Source organism: Cololabis saira, chromosome 10 (genome assembly GCF_033807715.1).
Source record: "Cololabis saira isolate AMF1-May2022 chromosome 10, fColSai1.1, whole genome shotgun sequence".
NCBI classification, from domain to species: domain Eukaryota; kingdom Metazoa; phylum Chordata; class Actinopteri; order Beloniformes; family Belonidae; genus Cololabis; species Cololabis saira.
The window spans coordinates 19,617,879-19,640,746 of record NC_084596.1 but is presented as its reverse complement, the minus strand read 5'-3'; the positions used below and the strand labels follow the sequence as shown (position 1 = coordinate 19,640,746).

Sequence of the window (22,868 nt, the reverse complement as noted above, 5' to 3'; positions counted from 1 at the left end):
TTCTGAATGTGGAATGTGTCATATATTGATTACATACATACATACATACATACATACATACATACATACATACATACATACATACATACATACATACATACATACATACATACATACATACATACATACATACATACATACATACATACATACATACATACATACATACATACATACATACATACATACATACATACATACATACATACATGAAACTAAAGCAACAGAAGTTGATGGAGCTAAGAGTATTTTTCCACTGGTTCTTGTTTCCAGCTTAAATTGGACATTTCATGGTACTGATGGTCTTGTGTTTCCTATTTCATCCCTGTTACTTCAGCTTAGTCATGGTCCAGGCATCTTCCTGAGAAAATGACCAGATTAAAGAAAATAAAGACTTTTCTTTAACCTACATGGAGTTTCTGCCACACCGTGCAGCGTTAGCCATCCTGCTGTCTCAGACGGTGTTATTCAAGTCCTCGGGACCAGCTGCCCTGCGTGTCTGAGATGTTTCTGTGCTCAGACAAACCGGCCAGTGCTCCCCCACCACGTCATGCTACCTTTCCAGTGAGTTGGGTTGGTTGTAGCAACAATCTCATCGCAGAAAAATCCTCCTAACTGCCCCTGGCTGTCTTTCATCGTAGGATTGTTGAAACGACGGTCATTTAAACTTTCACACTGTCCAGTGGAGGATTCCTGATTCACGCGCACAGTTGACGGTGTGTGTGTGTGTGTGTCTTTCATACCGGTCAGGTTTCAAGTTGTGCAGCCGAAAGTTGCATGATGTGTACGAGGATTTAAGCACTACTGGAGATCTTCAGAAATATGTCTAAACTGCTCATGTCAAGTCGGTGTACATCAAGGCTCTGAATTTCTTAGAAAGTTTAAAAAGCCTGTTCCAAGAAATAATAAGAATGTTTTCCGACAAATTTGCTGGTTTTAAGAGTTTTAGTCAAGAAAATATTTCTTACTCCATTGGATATGGATATGGAGATATGTTTGTTTATAATAAAACAAATTTGACTAGATTTAGGAATATTAGGCTTATTTCTAGCAGGGGTGTTTTTGCAGTGTAATGTACAACTCAAGCCAGTGTGTCGGCATCAAAGGGTTTCTCAGAAATATACCAGGCACCCTTTTAATTTTCTGCTTTTACCGTACTATCATCCCGATGTGCCTTTTGTGTGACGAATAATGTTGATTGCATCTGTATTTTTGTCGTAGAACTTTTGCTGACCACGGCCTTGACTAGGATGAGCTGAGACAGGAAGATGCAACAACACTCACAGTTTCTCAGCTCGTGGACGAGTTTGAAGGAGCTAAAGGAAACACTGCCGCTGCATCGGACCGGCCACTACGGACGGAGGACAACCAAGACTTTTAAAACCATCTCAGAGTGAATCAGATGGGCTTGACTATTGCTTCATACTGTGTTTTATGCAAAGACAAGGAAAAAAAACTGAGATTCTGGACAAAATAGTCCACTCAACGATCCTGACAGCAAAGAACTGCCCTCTAAGGTTTGGACTTACGGTACCGACTGGAGAGTTTTGTGGGTAAGGTTTCTGTTTTTCACTGTAACTCATGCCTTCATGCTTCAGCGCATGTCGTATTTCTCTGTGTATTGTAGACTCGAGTACGGTGCTCAGTCCAGTGGAGTATGCTCCAAAAGCAAAGAAAGCATATTCTACTTACATCTGCCTACAATTGGACTGGTTTTATAGTTTGATTTATCAGGGTTTATATCAGCCCTCCCCAGATGGACAGCTACTGAGCTACAGCAGGGTAAAGAGAGACAGGCGCTTGCAAAGTGGAAAAGCGCATCTTTATTTATTCCATCACTTTAGGAACACGATGGATTTCTATTAAAATAAAATAAAAAACCCAAATCCTGATAAGGGGCCGGTTTTTCTTTAGAAAACCAAAAGCTCCACCACTTGTAGGTCACTGCAGTAAAACCTACTCACTATAACATAAGTGGTTTGTGAACTATTTTGAAACGTCATCTTTCATTTGAAATCGTCAGTTTAGCCAAAAGTGGGTTGGTTTTTTTTAGATCTGGGAACTGGTGGCGAGCGGTACCTGAAACCTGCGTGGGGAGAAATATGCATCTGAGGCTTAATGTCTATATGATTGTATTTTTTATGTTTTCCTCAATTACCACCCACGCTGATCAGACGGAGTGAATATATCTAATAAGTTTGGCAGCAAGTGACCAAGTCCTCCTCCGACCCCCGTCTGCGGCCGACCTCCTGATCGCTGTACGAATGTCCTGCAGGTTCCTCTGTGGAAACATCCGACTCTTGATTCTATGAAGTTTTTTAGGCGTTGTATTTATGATGTACTACTTTGTGTGTGTGTGTGTGTGTGTGTGTGTGTGTGTGTGTGTGTGTGTGTGTGTGTGTGTGTGTGTGTGTGTGTGTGTGTGTGTGTGTGTGTGTGTGTGTGTGTGTGTGTGTGTGTGTGTGTGTGTGTGTGTGAGAGAGAGAGAGAGAGTGAGACAAACGTCACACCTTGACACTGTAGCGATAAATGAAACCTCTGAATTTTATCTCCTATGGTTCGTGTTTCAGAGCCTGACTGAAGATGACAATGAGAAACTTATGAAAAAAAATATTTTACAGTTATTTATAGTTTTGAAGAAGTTTTAGAGATTATTTGTACGGAGAAAAAAAAATCAAGACTGTCTTTTAAGAAAATCTCTCAAAATGGTACGTGTTGATGTTGATTTTAAAATTAATATATTTGAACTGCTGTAGTGACTGTATACAGGACTCGTGTCCCTATTTAATGACTTTTTGAATGAAGATGATTGTGTATAGATAGTGTACATAGATTTTTATTACATATGTCCCCCAAGTGATATTGTAAAGCAGCACAGTGGAGTTTAGAGTTCAATAAGCATTTGTTGGAGAGCAGAAATCCATCACTGGTTAAACTTGGATAAGCAGAGCAGATGATCTTTATTCCAGAAAAAACAAGTATCTGATGCATGGTTGGTGCACACAAATGACTTTGAGCCTCAGCTGCACTGTGATGAGGTGACAGACATTAATTAACACACTTTGTTAGGGTGATATGTTTGATAATCGTTAGCATTTTGGGCCTGTCGGCATGATACGTGCTGGCACCCAGATGGCATGCAGGTAACATGTTAACGGTGCTTTTATCTAGGTTTTAGTCTTGCTTTGCTCACATTTAGACCAAACTTGCCATAAATGTTTAAACCAGTGACTTTATTTCTGCTCTCAAAATAGTTTTGCCTATAAAATGCTACTGAAAGTCATTTTGCAATATTAGTCTGCAGGAGGCGCTTCTGCGCTGCCACGGAGGGAGATTCTCCTCATGTTCTTCTTTTGCTTTCCTACTTGGTCCACATCCTGGTGCACTAAGAACAAATCCTAACCTCCTTCCTATAGAGGATGTGGAAGTACGACCAGAGCACTACACATGTTGCAGCCTGGCGCCAACGTTGCTTCCCCAGCTCTGCTTTAGTCCGACTCAAAAGTTGGTCAGAATGGCTCTATTTTGTGGAAAGGAGACGATAGGAAAGAGAGAAATTCAAGTTTCTAATATAAACTGATAACAGTGAGAACTGAAAACAACTTGGAGGCGATCATTAGCCGGACCGGATTACTGATTACAATCAATCAATCAGTCAACGATCTTCTCAGAGTCCTGCACATTGAGAACTAATGCTGTTGATGTGATTGGATGCAATTTCTGTGCATTTAAAAGTTACAAATGTAGGAAAATCCATTAATATTTTGAAACAAATATCTTCCTCAGTTCCTCAGGTTTGCAGGGTCCCAGGATACGTCGTCTCACTGCTAGCAGGATCTGATTACGTGAAAAATGTTTATATATCTTTTGTGCTCGGAAACAAATATTTTGCTTTCTGACATGATTCAAACAAATTCAAAAAACTGGATAATTCAGTGAGCCGTTCAACATTTCTAGGATTTGTGACATCACAGACCCAGATCTGAGTAGGATCCTCCCGTTGTTATCGCACCTCTGAAGTAGGCGGCGGAAACTGCAACACCGATTTCCAAAAGGTCACACGATGCAGAAGGAGACGTGAGGTGGATTTGAGATGCTGACGGTATACTTTAACTGTATTTGGTGCATTAAAAAGCCCAAATACCGAAGAATTCAAAGCAGCTTGATGCCAACGTCACATTCTCTGTAAAATGGATTTCAGTTTGTTTTTTTTGGACCAGGTTTTTTTTTTCCTACGTTTCAGTGCCGTTTCGTGCACATAAGCTTGTAAATTTGGACAAAACTGACTGTAAATGGCGACATTTAGTTCTTTAAATGATCTAGAAATGTGTTTGACTGCTGTAACCATGGTGAGAAGAAAAAAAAAGGTGAAGCACTGTAAAGGATCTTTAGGATTTTGACTCATTTTTCCCTGCACCCTTCTTCTTCTTCTTTTTCTTCTTTTTTTGACTCCAGTGTGCTAACATGGTGTAAAAGCCCAGAGATTAAACTTCTAAGATAAAACGTAAGCCATGGGAATGTCCTGAATGTCAAACTATCAGCAGGAACCAAGTGGAGCTGAACACTCGTGTAGAATGTCTCCTAATGTTGTACATGAAGGTGATAACTGGTTTATATTGTTTGAAACTGATGCAATATACATACTGAAGATTTTTGTACATTTTTATCAACTGCAAAATATTGCACTTGGTGTCTATACCTTAAGATGCTCAGCACCTAGCATAATGCCTTAGCTCTGTGACTTCCTGTGTGGTGTGTAACTGTAACGGAGTACCATTTGTGTCACACATAACTGAATAATTTACAACTTTACACGGCTAGAAAAATGTGACGAGCAGGATTTTTAGATTTCTAGACAGTTGGCGGTGGAAACTTTAGTTTATTTCCAGTACAATAGGCCCATCTAGGCACTTTGAGCTACATAAAGTACGATAATATCGATCACAGACATCCAAACGCAACTATGGGTTTGGTGTTGTGTAGTTTGTTGATAATTGCTTTGAATCCAATCCAAAGTTTCAGTACCAGTGCAGGATGTTTAGTCAATTATTCAAAATAAAAATAAAAATATTGTTTTGGAGGATTCAGAAGTGGATCTGTGTCAGTAAACTGTCCAGATGCTGGGTTGGGGGAGCAGATAGGACCAGAACAGGAGCCGGGCTGAAAAACATACTTCAGCAGCTAAAAATATCCGCCGGCTCTGACTGACGGTTATTTTCTCACCTTTATCTGACTGTCAGGCAGCACTTTCTGATACTGTTGCTGCTCTGCAACGAGGCATCAGATGCCTCCGACAAAAACAGTAATCTCACTGGAAACAGTTCAGGACTCTGTGCTCCGATGTTGAGCTTGTGTTGGATGACTAGAACGTCATCCACTATTATACATCTGCATCTCATAAAAATGTGATCACCCATTTAAATGGAAATGAAATTCAAAAAGTGACATACAGTAAAGATAGAAATTGGAAATGTTTAAATAAATTGGGAAATATTTAGTCAGATATCTGAGAGCGTTCGGTCCTCCGCTGTGCAAACATTTACCTTGAAGTCAACGTTAAGTCTTCGTTAGTCTGAAAAGATAGGAAAATTAGCTTGTTTCCAAATGGAAATAATTATCTTGCTTCGGTTTTTCTTGCTTTGTTTTGTTTAAAAAGTTAATACAGTAAGAAGTGTTCAATTGTTCTCGAAGTAGCTTCAAGGTCCTGCAGCTGATGTTGGTCCACATAAAAACAAAAACTAGCTGGAAAGTCACACAGTATTTGCTGACTTCCTCTTTTTAAATATTTGAAGTTGCGTTGAGAATTCCTACAACTTGTTTCCACGTACAATTATTTTGACATTCTGAAACACATTGGGGTTAATTTTAACAATATCTCGCAGCAGATTATAGTTGTTGAAATATCACCGTTTGCAGTTTGAAACAACATCCTGCAGTGATGTTCACATTAGACATCTCAGCAGTGACACAATCCAGTTTCTTACATACAATGAATTTCGAGTGGAAGTGGTTTATGATGCAGATGCTCAAACACTTTATGCAACCTGTCAAGTGTAATGTTCCTTTTGCCAACGCTGCTTGTTAATTTATGATTTATGCCACTGTAAATAAATTATTTTTATTGAGTCTGTCTCCCTCTGTTTTATTTCACCTCTGAATGATAAAGGACTTTAGACATGAAGCCTGAATAAAGGACAGAAAAGGAGCAGTGATGCCATCAAATCCAGACGGTAAAACGAGTCACTTGCGCAGTTCTGCTTTTTGACCAGCAGGTGTCAGCCTTTCCCTTCTGTTGGAATTACGTTTTTCAGAAGCTTCTAAAAGGTTTTAAAAATAGTATTATTCTTTCCTTTTTTGAAAAACAAATATGATTTTAAATGAAATTATAAAGATATCAAACGTGAATGAGATTTTTTTTTTTTTAAGGCTAAGTATTTTATAATTTCCATGTGCTCTCTTAGATATGTTTAGGGACGAGTTTTACACTTACAGGTGTGAATTCTTGTGCTGTGAATTTTAGCTATTGGTCTATTTTGGTTCTTTAAAGGTGGTTCGTGGTCTCTCTGAACCAAAAAGCCACCCAGAAGAAAAGAAAAGTCTGCATTCTTGATCCAGCGTCCCACTTTATTTCATTGTTTAGGCCTAACAAATGTGTTGAGTAATTTACCTGACATCCTAGTCCCCTGAATATGCCACATACCCCTCTTTAATGCTTCCTCCCATTTAACAGGAATGGTTTCTTTCATGTAAATTGAATCTTGTAACACTTTATGACACAGCCAGAGGCACGTAATACATTTCCAGATGAAACTGTTCCTCATTTTGGATCTTGGAATCACATTTGAAGAAGTGAGCAACAGCAGAAATGTCACAAGACCTCACAGGAACGTGACTCTCTTTTTTCCCCCTCTACTTCTGCAGAGACGTGAAACTGGTCCAGCTCCTGATGTCCGAAATGTGCCCCTTCAAATCTAATCACACAGCAGCACGTTAGTTTAAAAACTGTTCCACCTACCGTCTAGATGAACCCTCCTGTGAGGGATGGAACCTTTGGAAATATAATAGCTGTTGGAGGGCGACAGTTGTGACGGGTCATGGGGTCTTTGAGTCAGTCAATGCTGGAAGGATAACTGAAGGTCATGAACTTCAGGCAATGTCACGAAGAGTTAATGCATTATTCTCAGGCAGATTTACAAATATCTGAGTTTAATGAAATGTTGCAAGTATATGAGATATACTGGTATTGTCAAATATCACCAGGTCAATATTCAGGACTACCTGAGGCTTTTGTATCTGTAATCAGTTCTTTGTTGCAGCAAATCACATAATTCCTAACAACAATCCAATCTCTTGGTTTTGCACTGTGTCTACATTTGATGCTGTAACAGTCTCCAGTCCTGAACAGTGTTTGAATTAGATAGAAACTTCAAAATGCACGACTACTTCCGGACTGTGAGAATGAAGACTCGGTTGTGATTGGATGCTGGGTGATGCTGCTCCCATTAGTGGGCTGAGCTGTCAGTCAGCGGTTACACCTGCCCCAGTGGTTCCTCGGCTTTGGCTTCGCTCAGCTGAGCCGGGTCGTGACAGCCAAAGAGGTCCTGAAAAGTGAAGACGTATCACTCTGATCGTTTTCCCAACGCATAAAGTGGCATAAATTACATTTGTGGAGCTAATATTGTGGAATTCCATCCATCCATCCATCCATCCATCCATCCATCCATCCATCCATCCATCCATCCATCCATCCATCCATCCATCCATCCATCCATCCATCCATCCATCCATCCATCCATCCATCACTATTTTAATTAAAGCAGAATCTTATGAAAAGCGAGACTTGTGTTTGGGCAAAACCTTGAGTTTGGACCTATTTCATCCTTCTTTGTCTTTATTTTCAACTTCCAGGTCTTCATTAAGAATTCTTTCACTCTACTATCTTATCACATGTCATAATTACTCTGTTGTTACTCTGTTGTTACTCTGTTGTTGTGTTTTTTTTTTCCTGGACTGTGGGGATGCTTCTCCTCTATATATATAAATGAAAAATAAATAAAAAGTTGATCACAAAAAATAATTACTCTGTTAAGATCTAGTAAAACTTGATGTTTACGCATTGAAATGCACAATGAAACAGTGAACATTAAAAGTTTAGCCGGACCGTGCATCTGCAACTGTTATGTTACCAGCCAGGGTGTCATTTTGATGTTCATTTATAGATAGAATTGTCAAATTGGTTTAATTCACTGTATGAATTGTTACAGATTACTTTTGTAATACTGTATTTGACCCGGTCTTTGTACGTTTTGACCGTATCGAAACGTAATTCTTGCCATTTTAAGAATGAGATGTACCTGCTGTACTCTACCGCCCTTACTTTTTAACAAATTGTGCTTTTTATTATTTTACCTCTTTTCTTATCATTTTATTTCATTGTATTTGTTATTTACTGTTTAATTGTGTCTTGCCGCTTTTAATGTTGATGTAAAGCACTTTGAATTACCTTGAATTGTGCTATAGAAATACATTTGCCTTGCCTTGCCAGTTCAGTTCAGTTCAGTTCAACTTTATTGTACCCAAAGGTAAATTTGCCTTCCGGCAACAAGACACCATCGTACGACGGAGTATTAGGGCCAAACTAAGACAAAAAAAAAAAAAAAAAAAATGGAAATTACGAGAATAAAGTCATAATAATATGAGAATAAAGTCGTAAAATTACCAGAATAAAGTCATAATGTTGTGAGAATAAAGTCGTAATATTACGAGAATAAAGTCGTAATATTTTGAGAATAAAGTCGTAATATCTTGAGAATAAAGTCGTAATATTACGAGAATAAAGTCGTAATATTAAATATATTATAAATATATAAATATAACTTCACAAGATGCTCAATATTCCTCATTTTAACACAGGGAGAAGATGCTCTTCCTGTTAGAGTTCTCATAAATTAACACTTTATTCTCGTAATATTACGACTTTATTCTCATAATATTACGAGTTTATTCTATTATGACTTTATTCTCGTAATTTTACAACTTTATTCTCATTATATTATGACTTTATTCTCGTAATTTCCAATTTTCTTTTGTTTTAGTTTGGCCCTAATGCTCCGTCGTACCATTGGTACTTAAATAAATAAAAAATAAAAAATAAATACAACATACAACATAAGCATAAACCCTAATCACAGCATAAAAGGCTAAACCCTTATCTATTTATATGGTTATAGCAGTGGGTATAAAACTATGCTTAAAACGATGATGGATGTGTATATTAGGTGAAAAACACAACAGAACCATTAAAAAGAATGTAACGAGTGATATCTCTGTATGAATATACCAGCTTCGTGGAGGAGGTGTGCGCATGCGGCTGATGGGCGGCAGCTCTGCAGCACCACTTCACCCCCCTCCTGTCTCAAGTATCCGTGTTATCCGTCTGCAGCTCTGCCAGCTGAAGCTCACTTCATCCTCAGGTGGCACCGGGACGCAGCCATGGCCGGAACCGCGGCTCCCAAGCGCCAGGACACGCGCAAGTTCTTCGAGAACCTGTCCGGCGCCGGGAAAAGCATCGCAGTGTTGACCAGCGGAGGAGATGCTCAAGGTAACAGAGTTTCACAGTTTATAGGACACTCCTGTCAGCTGTGACAACTCCAATTAATGTAATTACAATTCCCGCGAGGACAGAAGTGCAACAACTCCACTTCTGAACTGTGCGGTCTGCACACTTTCTGTTTAAGTTAAATGTTTTGTGGTTATTTTAAGTAGGCCTATAATAATTCATGTTTTTTTCCACCAAGGCCACTGCATGGATTTAAAATGCTATCTTAGGTGTATTGGTTGCTTATATTTAATTTACTGTAACTATAAGCTGTAGGCGTGTCCGATAATGGATGCATGGGCGCAAGCTTGCCTGAGAGGCGCAAGGCCGAGGTGCGGTTTGGGTATCATGTCATCCGGGGAGGATGATGAGGAGGAGGAGGAAGAGGAGGAAAAGTGCGCTTCGCCCTACCCATTAATAAGATGATCTCAAATGTGTTTTCTTGTGGTAGCAGATGGGCTTTAATGGATGTCGGTGGCTGTTATGTAACAGCTCCCACTCACATCCCTGTCTCAAAAATGTTTGCGTGGATGAAGAGGCATTTTAATGGACTTTGCGTTGCAGATTCCCTGCCCAGGCATCGCCTCGGAGCTTGTAGTTGGAATTGAAAGCTGCAATAATATCAACAAGTGATGAATGCTGAATGACTCAACTCCTTTCAGCGCTCATCGTGCATCCATCACTACTTCTCTGAAAGCCAGTGCTGGTTGCACACAAACTCGGTTATTTAGTACGCATTCCCAGGAAATACTACAGCTACTATATATATCTCTTTACATTGTTTTATTCCCATAAGAGTCCAGTCCAGGCCCATTTCTGTACATCTGCATGATTTGTGGCCCCACAAAGTCCCCCAAGGGCCCGTCTCTAATTGGTTTGTAACTGTAGGTCCAGTCTGATATTGTTGCGACTTTCCCTCGGGATGACAAGCTCGTATATGGTAGTAAAAGAGACTCACGCACAACGGAGAGTGAGTCATGGGAGGATAAATGTCAAGCAGCCGGAGTGAAATTTCCCACTTGAGACTCGGATGCTAGAAAATAAAACGCAATCGCCGGTCTTTCTATCCGCGGCGCTTTTATTTTGAAAGAGGATTTGACGGACTTCCTGTGTCCTCCAGTAACTTCACTTGTTAAAGTGTGTGAAGGTCGAGATGCGTACGTGAGGATAAGCGGGTATTTGGAGTGCAGATGTGACAAAAGAGAAAGAAGTGAGGAATAAATCACATTCAGCGTGAATCTTAATCCCCAAATCAGAATTAAGAATGTAAAACAGCCAAAAATAAAAGAATTTAGTACTATAATTACAATTAAATGTCTCCATAAGGATATTTTATTCTCCTGGTGCGTGTATGTGATTTTTGAAGAGTGCAGATGATGTACCTGAGGCATCACTCGTGCAGGGGTGTCATACTGCTCTCCACACACAGGGAACACGTTGTTCCCTCCCATCTACTGCACACATGCACCAGTAACACACAGCTACTGTTGGCTCACAGACTCTTACATAACACATCGTGTCTATAGGCTGTAGTGATGTGTTCTTTCTAGTCCCAGGGGGGTCTCGGTGCAGCTTTAACAACCCATCACTTGCTCCAGGTGGATATTACAATTAATTACGGCAGCAACTGAGATTTAATCAGAGGTGCATCTTGCCCGTGTGAACATGATGCACAGGCTCAGGCAGCACAGAGATCAATTATTTATCCATTTTAACCAAATGCATCTGCTATGGGTCAACATTTTGAGCAGCTCAACAAAGGCTGCTGTGATATATATTTTTCCACCTCCTGTAAGAATGTATAAAACAATTTTCATATAATAATACTAGCTTCTAGTATTAATACTTTAGTAGAGGTTCAGCTCTGATATTACCGAGCAAAGATGGATGTAGTCATGCAGACTGTGGAGCAAATTAAGTGTCTTCAGGTGTAATACCACTGACGACCGCTAGATGCTGGCTCCTAAACATGTATGAAGTCAAAAACGTTAGTCTCCCTCAGGAATTTCAAGTTTTATCCACAAGTCATCGCAAGGTCAGTAGATGATGCTCAAAAGTGACCTGCTGGTCAGTTTGAAAATAATCACATAATTCCATTTCTATTAGATGCCCTAAATTCTTTCAGTATCAAGTATGGATCTTGGGCCTTCCGTCCAAATACAGTCACTCCCAGCTTAAAACAAAAAAGAAAAAATAAATAAAATCATGGCGGAATGTCAGAGTCTAGACATTGTGTTTTATAAAACACTGGACCTTTCTTTCTTGCCTGTCAAGACCAAACAAGTTGGATTGATTTAGCAGAAATTAACATAAAATATGGTGGAAAGGAAATAAAATAAGGGAAAAGCATTTTGTCACAAGTTCCAGTTTCTGTGACCGAGGTTTGGAAAACCAATTTCAAGCCTGTTACCTGTCCTATATGGGACCTGATTCCGATGGACCCCCCAAACTCCTGGGGGTGATTGGGTCTAAGGTGCAACGCCATGTCTGGGAAACACTGTTCTCTTTCATTCGTCCGATGTGAGCCCATTTGAATTAATCTAAGTCTGGCCCGTCCCCCAGGACCTGTTTGCTTTAGGAGACCCTACAAAGGGCAGTTTCCCCTGATACATTAGCTACTACTGGTCCTTCAGACACACACACCAATCCACCCCCATGAGGTGGTAATCCAGTGACTCTTCTCAACGGTCCTCCATTTAAGAGCTAGTTATGTCGTTGTTGTTATGTATTATTGCCAGGCACAACCTATCTTTTCACTGTTACGCAGATGATCTGATGATTTGAAAATAAACACAATTTCAGGGGAATATGCAATTTTAAAAAACAGCATGTACGAACAAACATCAAAACCCATTGTGTATCAGTAAAGGGAGTTAATCTGTGGAACAACTGTAAAGATGAAATGAAATCATGTAATTCACCAAGTAAGTTCAAACGAATCTTTAAAAACAGTACTCTGTATGGATACAAAATGGAAATGGACACATGAACTGACAGCCAATGACCAAAGTGCCTTGCTCAGCTGAACCTCTTTTTCTTTTCTTTTATGCTTTTCTTTTGGAGTTCTGTGAAATGAATACATTGTAAAAACAGAACATTAGAAGGGGTAGGACTAGAAAAGTTTTTTGAAACTTCATCCTACACCCTTTCAAAAAGGAAATATTTATTTACATATAGATTTGTCTCTTTAATTTGCTTTGTTTTGCTTATGGTTTTCTTAGTTTTTTTTTCCGGTATATACATTTTATGTATTCTGATTATTTTGTTTTTGTTTTAACCTGTTTGAATAAATAATTAAATGAAAATGAAAAATCTGCAAATCTATCTGCCAATTGAAGCACAGAGATACCGATGCACAAAGTTCCCTGCTTGCATGTATTGCTGACATCAAGCAGTGGTTGGCCCAAAATTTCCTGCACTTAAACCAGGACAAGACAGAGTGCATTGTGTTTGGGGAAACTGTAACGACTAGGTTAGGCGCTTTGTCCTCTTCTTTCAGTCCTTATGTCAGAAATCTGGGTGTGATTTGTGATAGGTTTTTCAAATTTGACAGACAAGTTGATAATGTCGTTAGGACAAGTTTTTATCAGTTCCGCCTCCTAGCAAAGGGAAATCTTTTTTAAATCGTCACGACCTGGAGAAAGCTGTTCACGCTATAATCAGCTCGAGATTAAACTATTGTAATGCACTATATTTTGGCGTCTCCAAGTCCTCCATTAGCCGCCTTCAACTAGTGCAGAATGCAGCTGCCTGTCTTTTAACTGACACTAAAAGACGTGAGCACATCACTCCGGTCCTCTATTAACTCCATTGGCTTCCTGTCCACTTTAGAATTGATTTTAAACTTTTAATGTTTGTTTTTAAAGCCCTCAACGGCCTTGCTCCACCCTATTTATCGGAGCTTTTAACGGTGCGTGAGCAGAGCAGGGCGCTGAGATCCTCAAACCAACTGTTGTTGGAAGTGCCCAGGTCAAAGTTCAAGCGCTGGGGTGACCGAGCATTTTCAATTGCCGCCCCAGGGGGCAATTGAGGGGTGGACTTATTCGTTTGTCCATGAGTTCGCCTAGATGGTAATATTACATACACACAAACACACTGACTCACTGTTGAGGGACACATGAACGTCCATCGCGATCATTTGTCGTCCCCCCATAGATTTGTATTGATTTTTCTAAAACTCATTAAGAATTCTGTGCAGTTCAAGCACATTTCACATGTTTGCATAGACCCGCCCCCCTCTCCTCCGCCTTACCCAGGTATCCTAGCAACATCAGCGCTCGGTTAGGATGACAGCAGCTGGAATAAGACGTACGAGGCCTCATGTCAGCTGTTTACTGTGTTCATGTCAGCATCCATCCTCCATGTGACCAGAATCACAATATTTCACCTTATGTGAATAAGATAATCACCTGCCATCAGCACTGAATCTAAAGGAAATGAGTTCTGGGTCAAGATAGTTTCACACAATAAACATGAAACTTTCATAGCAGAGTTAATGTTAATATTTACAAACCACAAGTTGGAGCTGTGTTACTTTTCATACGGGAACTAACATAAAGGAAATTATTCTGGTTTAAAGTTCTATCTCTTAGAAGGCAAAATGTTCCTCTTATGTTATAACGGTTGTGTTGACTATTCTAGGGAAGAGTTCGACTTCCAATCATTAAAGACTCTAAATGAAAAAGCAGAGACTGCATATTACAAGTCTCTGCCTGATCAATTATAAAGAAGGATAGAAGACCGAACAAACATCCCCTGGGACATTCTCCGAGTTCACATTTAGACTGCTGTGAACTAATGAGGTGGAGTGATGAAGCCGTACGCATACAAGAAAAAGTGCCCAGACATATGTAGCTTGATGCAGGATTTCATCTTTTTTTTTTTTTTTTTTTTTATCCCGGTTTTTTCCCATTTTTTTATCACCCAGTGCTCCTACTTAAGTGACAGTCCTGGGCATTGCCATCCTCTACCAACCAATGATTTCATCATTTTCAACCGTTTTCTTTTGCAGATTTGTTATTTCATCAGCACGTGGTCACATTAAAAAATAACACCCTTCACTCAGACATGTGTGTTGCAACATTAGTAGCGTCGCTGTCCCTTGATTTTGAATGGGGGGGTGTTAAGCGCGGGCAAACTAGAAAGTGGATCTGTTGTATTGTATTGGAAACATTTAGTACTTTTTTGTACATTTTGTACTGGAAGCCACACATTTTTGAGAAAAGTTCAGCTTTTCAGGCTTTTATGCTCCACAGTCAGTGAAATTGTACACGGGACGGGACTGTTTCAAAGCCTGCGGGCCACTTCTGGACGAAATTTGATTGATTGTCTGTTGGTCTAATGAAGGTGTATCGGAAACACCCACTGTCGACCGCTGCTGCAACAATCCTGCAGGGGTGCACAGATAAGGCTGCAAACCTGCTGTTGTTCTTACTGCAGACTGACTTTCTCACATCCAAACATACACATCTTGTGACACATATCTATAGCCTTAAGGCAACACTGTGTAACCCCAAAATCATAGTTTCAAAATCCTTTTGACCCTTCATTGACTTATTTTATGGCTTACGTGGCACCCCCGCCCCACTGACACAGCATGCCCAGCAGGCCTCGAAGTGCATTACATAACAGTAGGGTTCAGCCTGTGTCACTCTTACATGTCGTGCTGTGGTAATGCATCACACACCAACATCAGTTGATGGCTCAGTATTCTAGTTCATCATGGCAGGTATGCCAACAAAAAAAAATCAAAGTGGACCAGGTCGGAGGAAGCAAGAAAGAGAAAATGAGAGAGTGTGACGGGAATGGGACCTGACAAGGGGGAGAAGGATAAATCTTGCACTGGCTTTTACTTGTTGGCGACTGCAACAAGAAAAAAACAGGATGCCAGTTTAGACATCTCCTAAACATGCTGCAGTAAACTCCAATTACCGTCAGGACTTGATGTCAGAGTGCAACGTGTTTGATTGAAACCAGTGTTTTCTTTCTGTGTCAGTTCCTGTCAAGCTGTCTGTGCTGTTCCATGCCAAAGTCATTTTCAGCGATGTGTCAGGTGGTTCTAAGAAGAGAACTATAGGTGTCAGATGTCTGCTTTGAGGATGTTGATAGAGAAGTACAGATGAGGTCAGAGGGAGCTGCATTGCATATGACAGGGTGCCAAGAAAGGAGCTATGGTACTGTATGAGGAAGTCTGCAGTAGCAGAAAAGTATGTTAGAGTGGTGCAGAACATGTATAGAAGCTGTAAGACGGTGGTAAGGTGTGCTGTTGGTGTGACAGAAGAGTTCAAGGTGGAGGTGGGACTGCATCAACTGTAAGCCCCTTCTGGTTTTCAAGGATTTAGGGAGTTTTTATTGTCATTCCAGCACATTTTAGACATGACATGGAATGAAATTTGTTTCCCTGGTCTCAGAGAAAGCCCCAACAAAAAAAGAAAAGTATATACAGCAATAACATTAAAATGTAAAAAATAATAAATACTAAAAACATTATAGAACAAATATTCAAACAGTAAAAACAGTAAAAAAAAAAAAAAAAAGCATGACAGCAGTGATAATAACGTGGTATAGTAGTAGGGGTCATTTATATTAACAATGATGCCATTCACAGACTCATCCAAACGGCACATAAAACTGTGCATTACATTTCTAAGAGCTGCTTGGAGAGTATTGACTCTTGCAGCTACAAACATCTCACTTGCACTGCACCATCTAGGCCTTTTGAGTAAGATTCTCATAGCGTCATTATGTGCAACTTGAAGTTTGTGGAATAAATGGTATAGTTGTGTGTGGTGTTTAGCAGGAGTTACAGGGGTCCTCCAGAGTTCAGTAGTCTCAAAGCTTCAGGGAAGAAGCTGTTCCTAAGTCTGGAGGTCTAGCTCGTGATGCCTTGCAGGCTGCCTGAGGAAAGAGGGACAAACAGTGCATGTGCGGGTTGGGTTTTGTCTTTCATGATGCAGGAGGCCCGTTTCCTGCATGTGAAGGTGTAAATGTCCGTGGTGGCTGGGCTGTATCCCACAATCCTCTGTGCAACTGTCAACACCCTCTGCTGTGGTGACGGACAGGCTGACAGAAGAGGGTAGACAGGAATCCCCATGCATGGACTGTGATGTATACAGATGACACCGTGTTCTGCAGTGAGAACAGGGAGCAAGTGGAAGAACATCCAGAGAGGTGGAGGTATGCCCTGGAAAAGGAGAGAAATGGAAAGTGGCTGCAGTCAGACATGATACATGTTTGTGAATGAGAGGAACCCAAGTGGAATGGCGAGGCTAAAGGGCGATGAGATAAAGAGGGTGGATTTTAAGTACTTAGGGTCAACAGTCCGGAGCAGGTTGGAACTGGTGGGGAAAGTGTCAGTGGTGATGTGTGATGACCGAGTATCAGCAACAACGAAAGGAATGCTGCACAAGATGGTGGTGAGTCCAACAGTATTGTACAGTTTAGAGACTGTAGCACTGAGGAGAAGACAGGAGGCAGGGTTGGAAGCAGCAGAGGTTAAAATGTTGAGGTTCTCTTTGGGAGTGGCGAGGATGGGTAGGATCAGGAAGGAGTAGATCACAGGGACAGCACACGTGCATGTTTTGCAGAGAACGTCAGAGAGGCCGGACTGAGATTGATTGATATCTTTTATTTTGAACATGAGCACAAAATAAATAAATGAATAAAACAGCAGAACAATAAATCAATAACAAAAAAAGAACAATAATGATCACTAAATAATAAATGTACCATCATAAACAAAGTAGACGAGGATTAATAAACATAATAGCAAATGTGTCATGCTCGAAAAAGGAGGAGGAAGAAGTAAAAAACGTATGAACTCAACACTATTTTTTCCAGTCGGACCCTCGTTGTTAAATATGAAAGAAAAGAAAAAACTTCACATAGTTAAAGGTTGCACAAATTAATAAGAATTTTATAATCACCTTAGTTATTTATTCATCTATACGTTAAAGCAACATTGTTTACGATTTGAATTTATATCCACTCGTGTACAATCTTGGTCATTACAAATATTCTTACTAAAATATATTTGTACACACATTAAAGCAAACATGTACACATGTACTTGTTTCTGTTCATATATGTATAGATACACGCGTTTCCCACAACCACCAAGTCCAGTCCCCTACCAACCCTCACCCAGCACCCCCCCGTGACCGAACAAGAACAGGACCTGGAAGTCCCCCGTCCCGATTGGCCCACATTCATACATACACAGAATCTTTTCATCGTAGAGACGGTTTGGACATGTAGAGAAGAGGGATGGTGATTATTGGTAGAAGGATGATGAGGTTAGAAGTGCCACGAGGGAGGCCTGACTATAATAACTATGGTGCTACATGGAAATACAGGATTTCCCCACGTTTTACTCTTGTTAATCCAAATGCGTCTTGTTGGATAATCTCTGTCAGTTGTCCTCACTTTCTCTGCTAGTTCAGACAAAGAGCTGTAATAAACTCTCTATGCTGAGACAAATTAGCATTAATTTACTTCTTGCAATTCATCTGTTTTATTCTCATGTCTGTCACTAACTTTTTATTCTGTTTTTAAACCCTTTTACATTTTAAAGTACTTTGAGTCATCTTGTACACAAAATGTGGTATACAAATAAACATACCTTGTCTTGCCAAATGAACTCTGTATTTATGACAGTACTGGACAGCTCTGTATCTGAAGGGCAAAAATCCAAATTATTCCACAGTTTTGCTTTAAACTCCCCTTGTTTTACTTGGTCTGTTGAAGCTAACATCATCCAAAATTAAGTTAGTATTAAATTAAATTAAATTAGTAATTTCAGCATAATTTATACTTGTATCTGTTATGTGAAGAGCAGGCATGCCTTCCTTATCGTAAATTGATTATTGTGCCCTGGTTTTGTGGCCTTCTGCCTCGGCTCCCTCGTCTTTGCCAAGTTCCCTGAAATGAGCTCTTGTAATGACGTCTGACTGGAGCCTAAAGCTAGCCTGGGATGTGACTCTCATGAATAAGTGCCAGTGAAAGGGCTCAGCAGTTAATGGCATGTGTTGTGGGAGGATGTCAGGCGACAGAGTCGTGGCGGTCGTGAGGAGCAGCTTCTGCTGAGTACTTGACTACCCACAAACCGTCACAGAGGTGGTTTCTTAGGGGGATACCTACCACCATTTTTCATAATTAGTAAGACACAAGCTGCTCTTACAAGGTTCCTTGGGGACTTTTCCCTTTTAAAGTTGTTCTGTGGACACTTAAGGCATTAGGATGATGAGCAGATTTTGAAGTTTTATAATATAAATATCAACTGACTGATTATAATTCTTAAGAGTAGCTCCAGTTCTTATTTGGTCTGGCTCTGTCTTTTTATTTACAATGTTTACCTAAGAATAATTAGACCTATCACTGCTCTCTCTATGAAGTAAAATGGTAACCTCTCAACTAGCACTGTTAGCCTTTCTCTAATGGTTAAGTAAAACATCTATGATTGCAGGCCCAGGTTTAAAGCTATATTTCTAATTGCAGTAAGAACTCTGAAAGACTGGGTTGTGTTCCTGCTCTGCGTCCTCCCTCAGTCTTTCTGTATTCTGGTCTGTCTGGCCTTTGCTACTCCCTGTCATTGCTGCTGTTATCACGCTTACATTACTAGACACTTGGGGGTGGGAGCGGTAAAAGCAGTCAGGTTATCAAAGTTTCACCTCATGATGATGTAAAAACAAAGTCACGATGCTAGTGTTATATAGATACCTTTAAGAACCTTAAATGTTATAGTGATTATATTGCTACCATGCTTCTGTTTTCCCATTGTCCTGTGTGTTTCAGATGTTACTTAGACAGACACCTGATTCAAATGATTGGATACTCATCTAAGTACACAACACAAGGTCGTCAATGGTCAAATGGAGCCTGAGTGATAGAAAAGAATAACATCTGCATGTTTTAGATGTTGTTCTGCTCCAACACTCAGTATAGTGGCCCTCAAGGACAGGGTTGAAGAATATTGTGTTAGAACAGCTCGAAGTTAGTTCAGTTTAGTGATGAATTTTAATGGAGCTATGGTAATAGTTAAGAGTGAAAGAGTGATAACATGTTGGTGCAAATGGCAAGAAAGCCTTGATATTATATATCTGATCTAGGACCAAATAAGTTAGATATTCTGTTTGTAGCAGAAGATTCTATGGTGCAATGGATAGCGCATTGGACTTATAGTTGGACAAAGGTTCTGGATTCGAGTCACAGCAGAGTCGTCCTTTAGTAGCTTCATGTTTTGGAAACATTACAAGCTTCACTTTCTCCATTCAGGTGACCCGTCATAATCCGAACTCGTACCTCTTATCTAAAAGTTTGTTGACAGTAATTCAAAGGTTCTAGTTGAGCACTTGAGATGTAATTCAAAGGTTGTGGGTTCGAGTCCCACCAGAGTCGTCCTTTAGTAACTCCAGGGTTTGAAGACATGATAATCTCCATTCTGGTACTTGTACCTCTTATCTAAAGGTTAGTTGACATTGCAGCGTTTCACACAATAAACACAGCCCAAAAGGCTGTGTGGTACAATTGATAGCATGTTGGATGTCCAGTTGAGCATGAGATGGAGTTTAAAGGTTGTGTGTTCCAGTCCCACCCAACTAACAATTGTAGATTGCCAAATATTTAATCCCAGTCCGTTGTTGTTGTTTTTTTCCAAGTCTGTGTGGACACAAATATTGTTGTCTGTCCACATAGCTATCCTCACAGACGACCTATCCTGTCCACACAGGAACCTGTGGTGTCTGTACTGTTTGTTGTACAATAAACATTATGATGTAATGGTCAAACACAGTCTTCAACAGGCTCTGTGGCGCAATGGATAGCGCATTGGACTCCTAGTTAAAAAGTTGAGATGTAATTCAAAGGTTGTGGGTTCGAGTCCCATCAGAGTTGTCCTTTAGTAACTTCAGGGTTTGAAGACATGATAATCTCCATTCTGGTACTTGTACCTCTTATCTAAAGGTTAATTGGCATTGCAGCATTTCACACAATAAACAGAGCCCAAAGGGTTGGATGGTAAAATTGATAGCATGTTGGATGTCCAGTTGAGCATGAGATGGAGTTTAAAGGTTGTGTGTTCCAGTCCCACCCAAATAACAATTGTAGATTGCCAAATATTTAATCCCAGTCCGTTGTTGATTTTTTTTTCCAAGTCTGTGTGGACACAAATATTGTTTTCTGTCCACATAGAAATCCTCACAGATGACCTATCCTGTCCACACAGGAACCTGGGGCCTGTACTACGAAGCGGGATTTGGGTTTAGCGAGGTAACTTCAGGTTTAACCCTGGGTTTTCAGGACTACGACGGTGGTTCACTTCTTACCGGGATACATCGCCATGGTAACTTATGCTGAACAGCTAACCTGCTCCGGAGCAGGTTATGTTCGAGATACAGATCGCCGGGTATAAAAGCACCGCCCACTGACCAATCAGCTCTCTTGGAAAATGGCATGCCCTTTCGAAGAGAATCCAGTGGAGCTTGGTGCGCGGATCGTGAGAGGATCCCTCCGAAGAGAACGCGTATTCAGGGACCACCAAAACCCCTTTGCTTTCCCTGATGAGTACTGAACGATCCAAAAAAAAAGGAAAAAAAGAAAAAAGAGGTGGAGGAGAAAATAAAAAATAAATCAATCAATGAATAAATAAAACAAATCATCACCCAAAATCCGATGTACAGTCAATCCAAAACTAATACCAATTAAATAAATAAATCAAGAAGAAATGAAAAAGAAGATGCATTTGTAAGGGGATAGCAAAAAAGGGATTTTCAATTTCGTCCCTCGAACATTCTGAGAAGTCACTTTAAAATACTAAATACCCCCCTCCTGAAAAAATAAAAAATTAAATAAAATAAATAAAAAAACCCAATTCTTTGGTACAGCATCAGCACAAGTTATCGGTCAACAACAATAGTTATAGAACCAATATATACAGACTGTCTCAGAAAATTAGAATATTGTGATTTTCTGTAATGCAAACACAAAAACAAAAAAAATGTCATACATTCTGGATTCATTACAAATCAACTGAAATATTGCAAGCCTTTTATTATTTTAATATTGCTGATCATGGTTTACAGTTTAAGATTAAGATTCCCAGAATATTCAAATATATGTTTATATCCCTATGAATTTACGCATTTATACAGTCAGCGATCTTTTGCCAGCTGTCTTTCCTGCATTTTGCAGCTGCAACTGTGTTGCTTTTTGCCTGTATTATATGCCTATTACTCATCATATTTCCGTAAAATTATTGTTTGCTCTTCGCTACTGAAATAAGCGGCTCTGACAGCGGACTTCTCCATGCTTGCGATTGGTCATGCGCTGAAAACACCGCCCCTTTTATGTGCACGCCCTCATATCCAGATTGGAGAAACCTGGGTTGATATACCGAGTTGATAACCGCCGTCGTGTGACCGCTTAGCGTGATTGCAATTGTCCCGCTTAGTGAATCTGGATAAGGAAAAGATATCCTGGATATGTTGAACTTGCTTCGTAGTACAGGCCCCTGTAGTGTCTGTACTGTCTGTTGTACAATAAACTTTATGATTTAATGGTCAAACACAGTCTTCAACAGGCTCTGTGGCGCAATAGATAGCGCATTGGACTTGTAGTTGAGCACTTGAGATGTAATTCAAAGGTTGTGGGTTCGAGTCCCACCAGAGTCGTCCTTTAGTAACTCCAGGGTTTGAAGACATGATAATCTCCATTCTGGTACTTGTACCTCTTATCTAAAGGTTAGTTGACATTGCAGCATTTCACACAATAAACAGAGCCCAAAGGGTTGGATGGTAAAATTGATAGCATGTTGGATGTCCAGTTGAGCATGAGATGGAGTTTAAAGGTTGTGTGTTCCAGTCCCACCCAAATAACAATTGTAGATTGCCAAATATTTAATCCCAGTCCCTTGTTGATTTTTTTTCCAAGTCTGTGTGGACACAAATATTGTTTTCTGTCCACATAGAAATCCTCACAGATGACCTATCCTGTCCACACAGGAACCTGTGGTGTCTGTACTGTTTGTTGTACAATAAACATTATGATGTAATGGTCAAACACAGTCTTCAACAGGCTCTGTGGCGCAATGGATAGCGCATTGGACTCCTAGTTAAAAGGTTGAGATGTAATTCAAAGGTTGTGGGTTCGAGTCCCATCAGAGTCGTCCTTTAGTAACTTCAGGGTTTGAAGACATGCCAAATATTTAATCCGAGTCCGTTGTTGATTTTTTTTTCCAAGTCTGTGTGGACACAAATATTGTTTTCTGTCCACATAG

At 40.0% G+C, this 22,868-nt stretch overlaps 2 protein-coding genes and 3 non-coding genes across 15 annotated transcripts in view; all 5 read left to right on the top strand.

The window, feature by feature from the left end:
* Positions 1-6,125, top strand: part of LOC133452556 (nuclear receptor coactivator 2-like) — a 91,980-nt gene extending 85,855 nt beyond the window's left edge. For all 8 annotated transcript variants that reach the window (XM_061731951.1, XM_061731948.1, XM_061731950.1 and 5 more), the window contains one exon: positions 1,222-6,125. In XM_061731951.1, the coding sequence (XP_061587935.1) occupies positions 1,222-1,233 (12 nt within the window). In that variant the 3' untranslated portion in view covers positions 1,234-6,125. The remainder of the gene's footprint in view (positions 1-1,221) is intronic.
* Positions 6,126-9,422: 3,297 nt separating this feature from the next.
* LOC133452554 (ATP-dependent 6-phosphofructokinase, platelet type-like) overlaps positions 9,423-22,868 on the top strand; it is a 78,154-nt gene continuing 64,708 nt past the window's right edge. For 2 of the 4 annotated variants that reach the window (XM_061731945.1, XM_061731946.1), the window contains exon 1: positions 9,423-9,601. In XM_061731945.1, coding sequence (XP_061587929.1) covers positions 9,493-9,601 — 109 coding nt within the window. In that variant the 5' untranslated portion in view covers positions 9,423-9,492. The remainder of the gene's footprint in view (positions 9,602-22,868) is intronic. The other 2 variants (XM_061731944.1, XM_061731943.1) reach the window with 1 other exon arrangement.
* trnar-ccu (transfer RNA arginine (anticodon CCU)) lies at positions 20,397-20,488 on the top strand. Its single transcript is given in 2 exon segments — positions 20,397-20,433; positions 20,453-20,488. It is a non-coding gene; the product is annotated as a tRNA-Arg (tRNA).
* Positions 22,172-22,263, top strand: trnat-ugu (transfer RNA threonine (anticodon UGU)). Its single transcript is given in 2 exon segments — positions 22,172-22,208; positions 22,228-22,263. It is a non-coding gene; the product is annotated as a tRNA-Thr (tRNA).
* trnar-ccu (transfer RNA arginine (anticodon CCU)) lies at positions 22,666-22,757 on the top strand. The gene is given in 2 exon segments: positions 22,666-22,702; positions 22,722-22,757. It is a non-coding gene; the product is annotated as a tRNA-Arg (tRNA).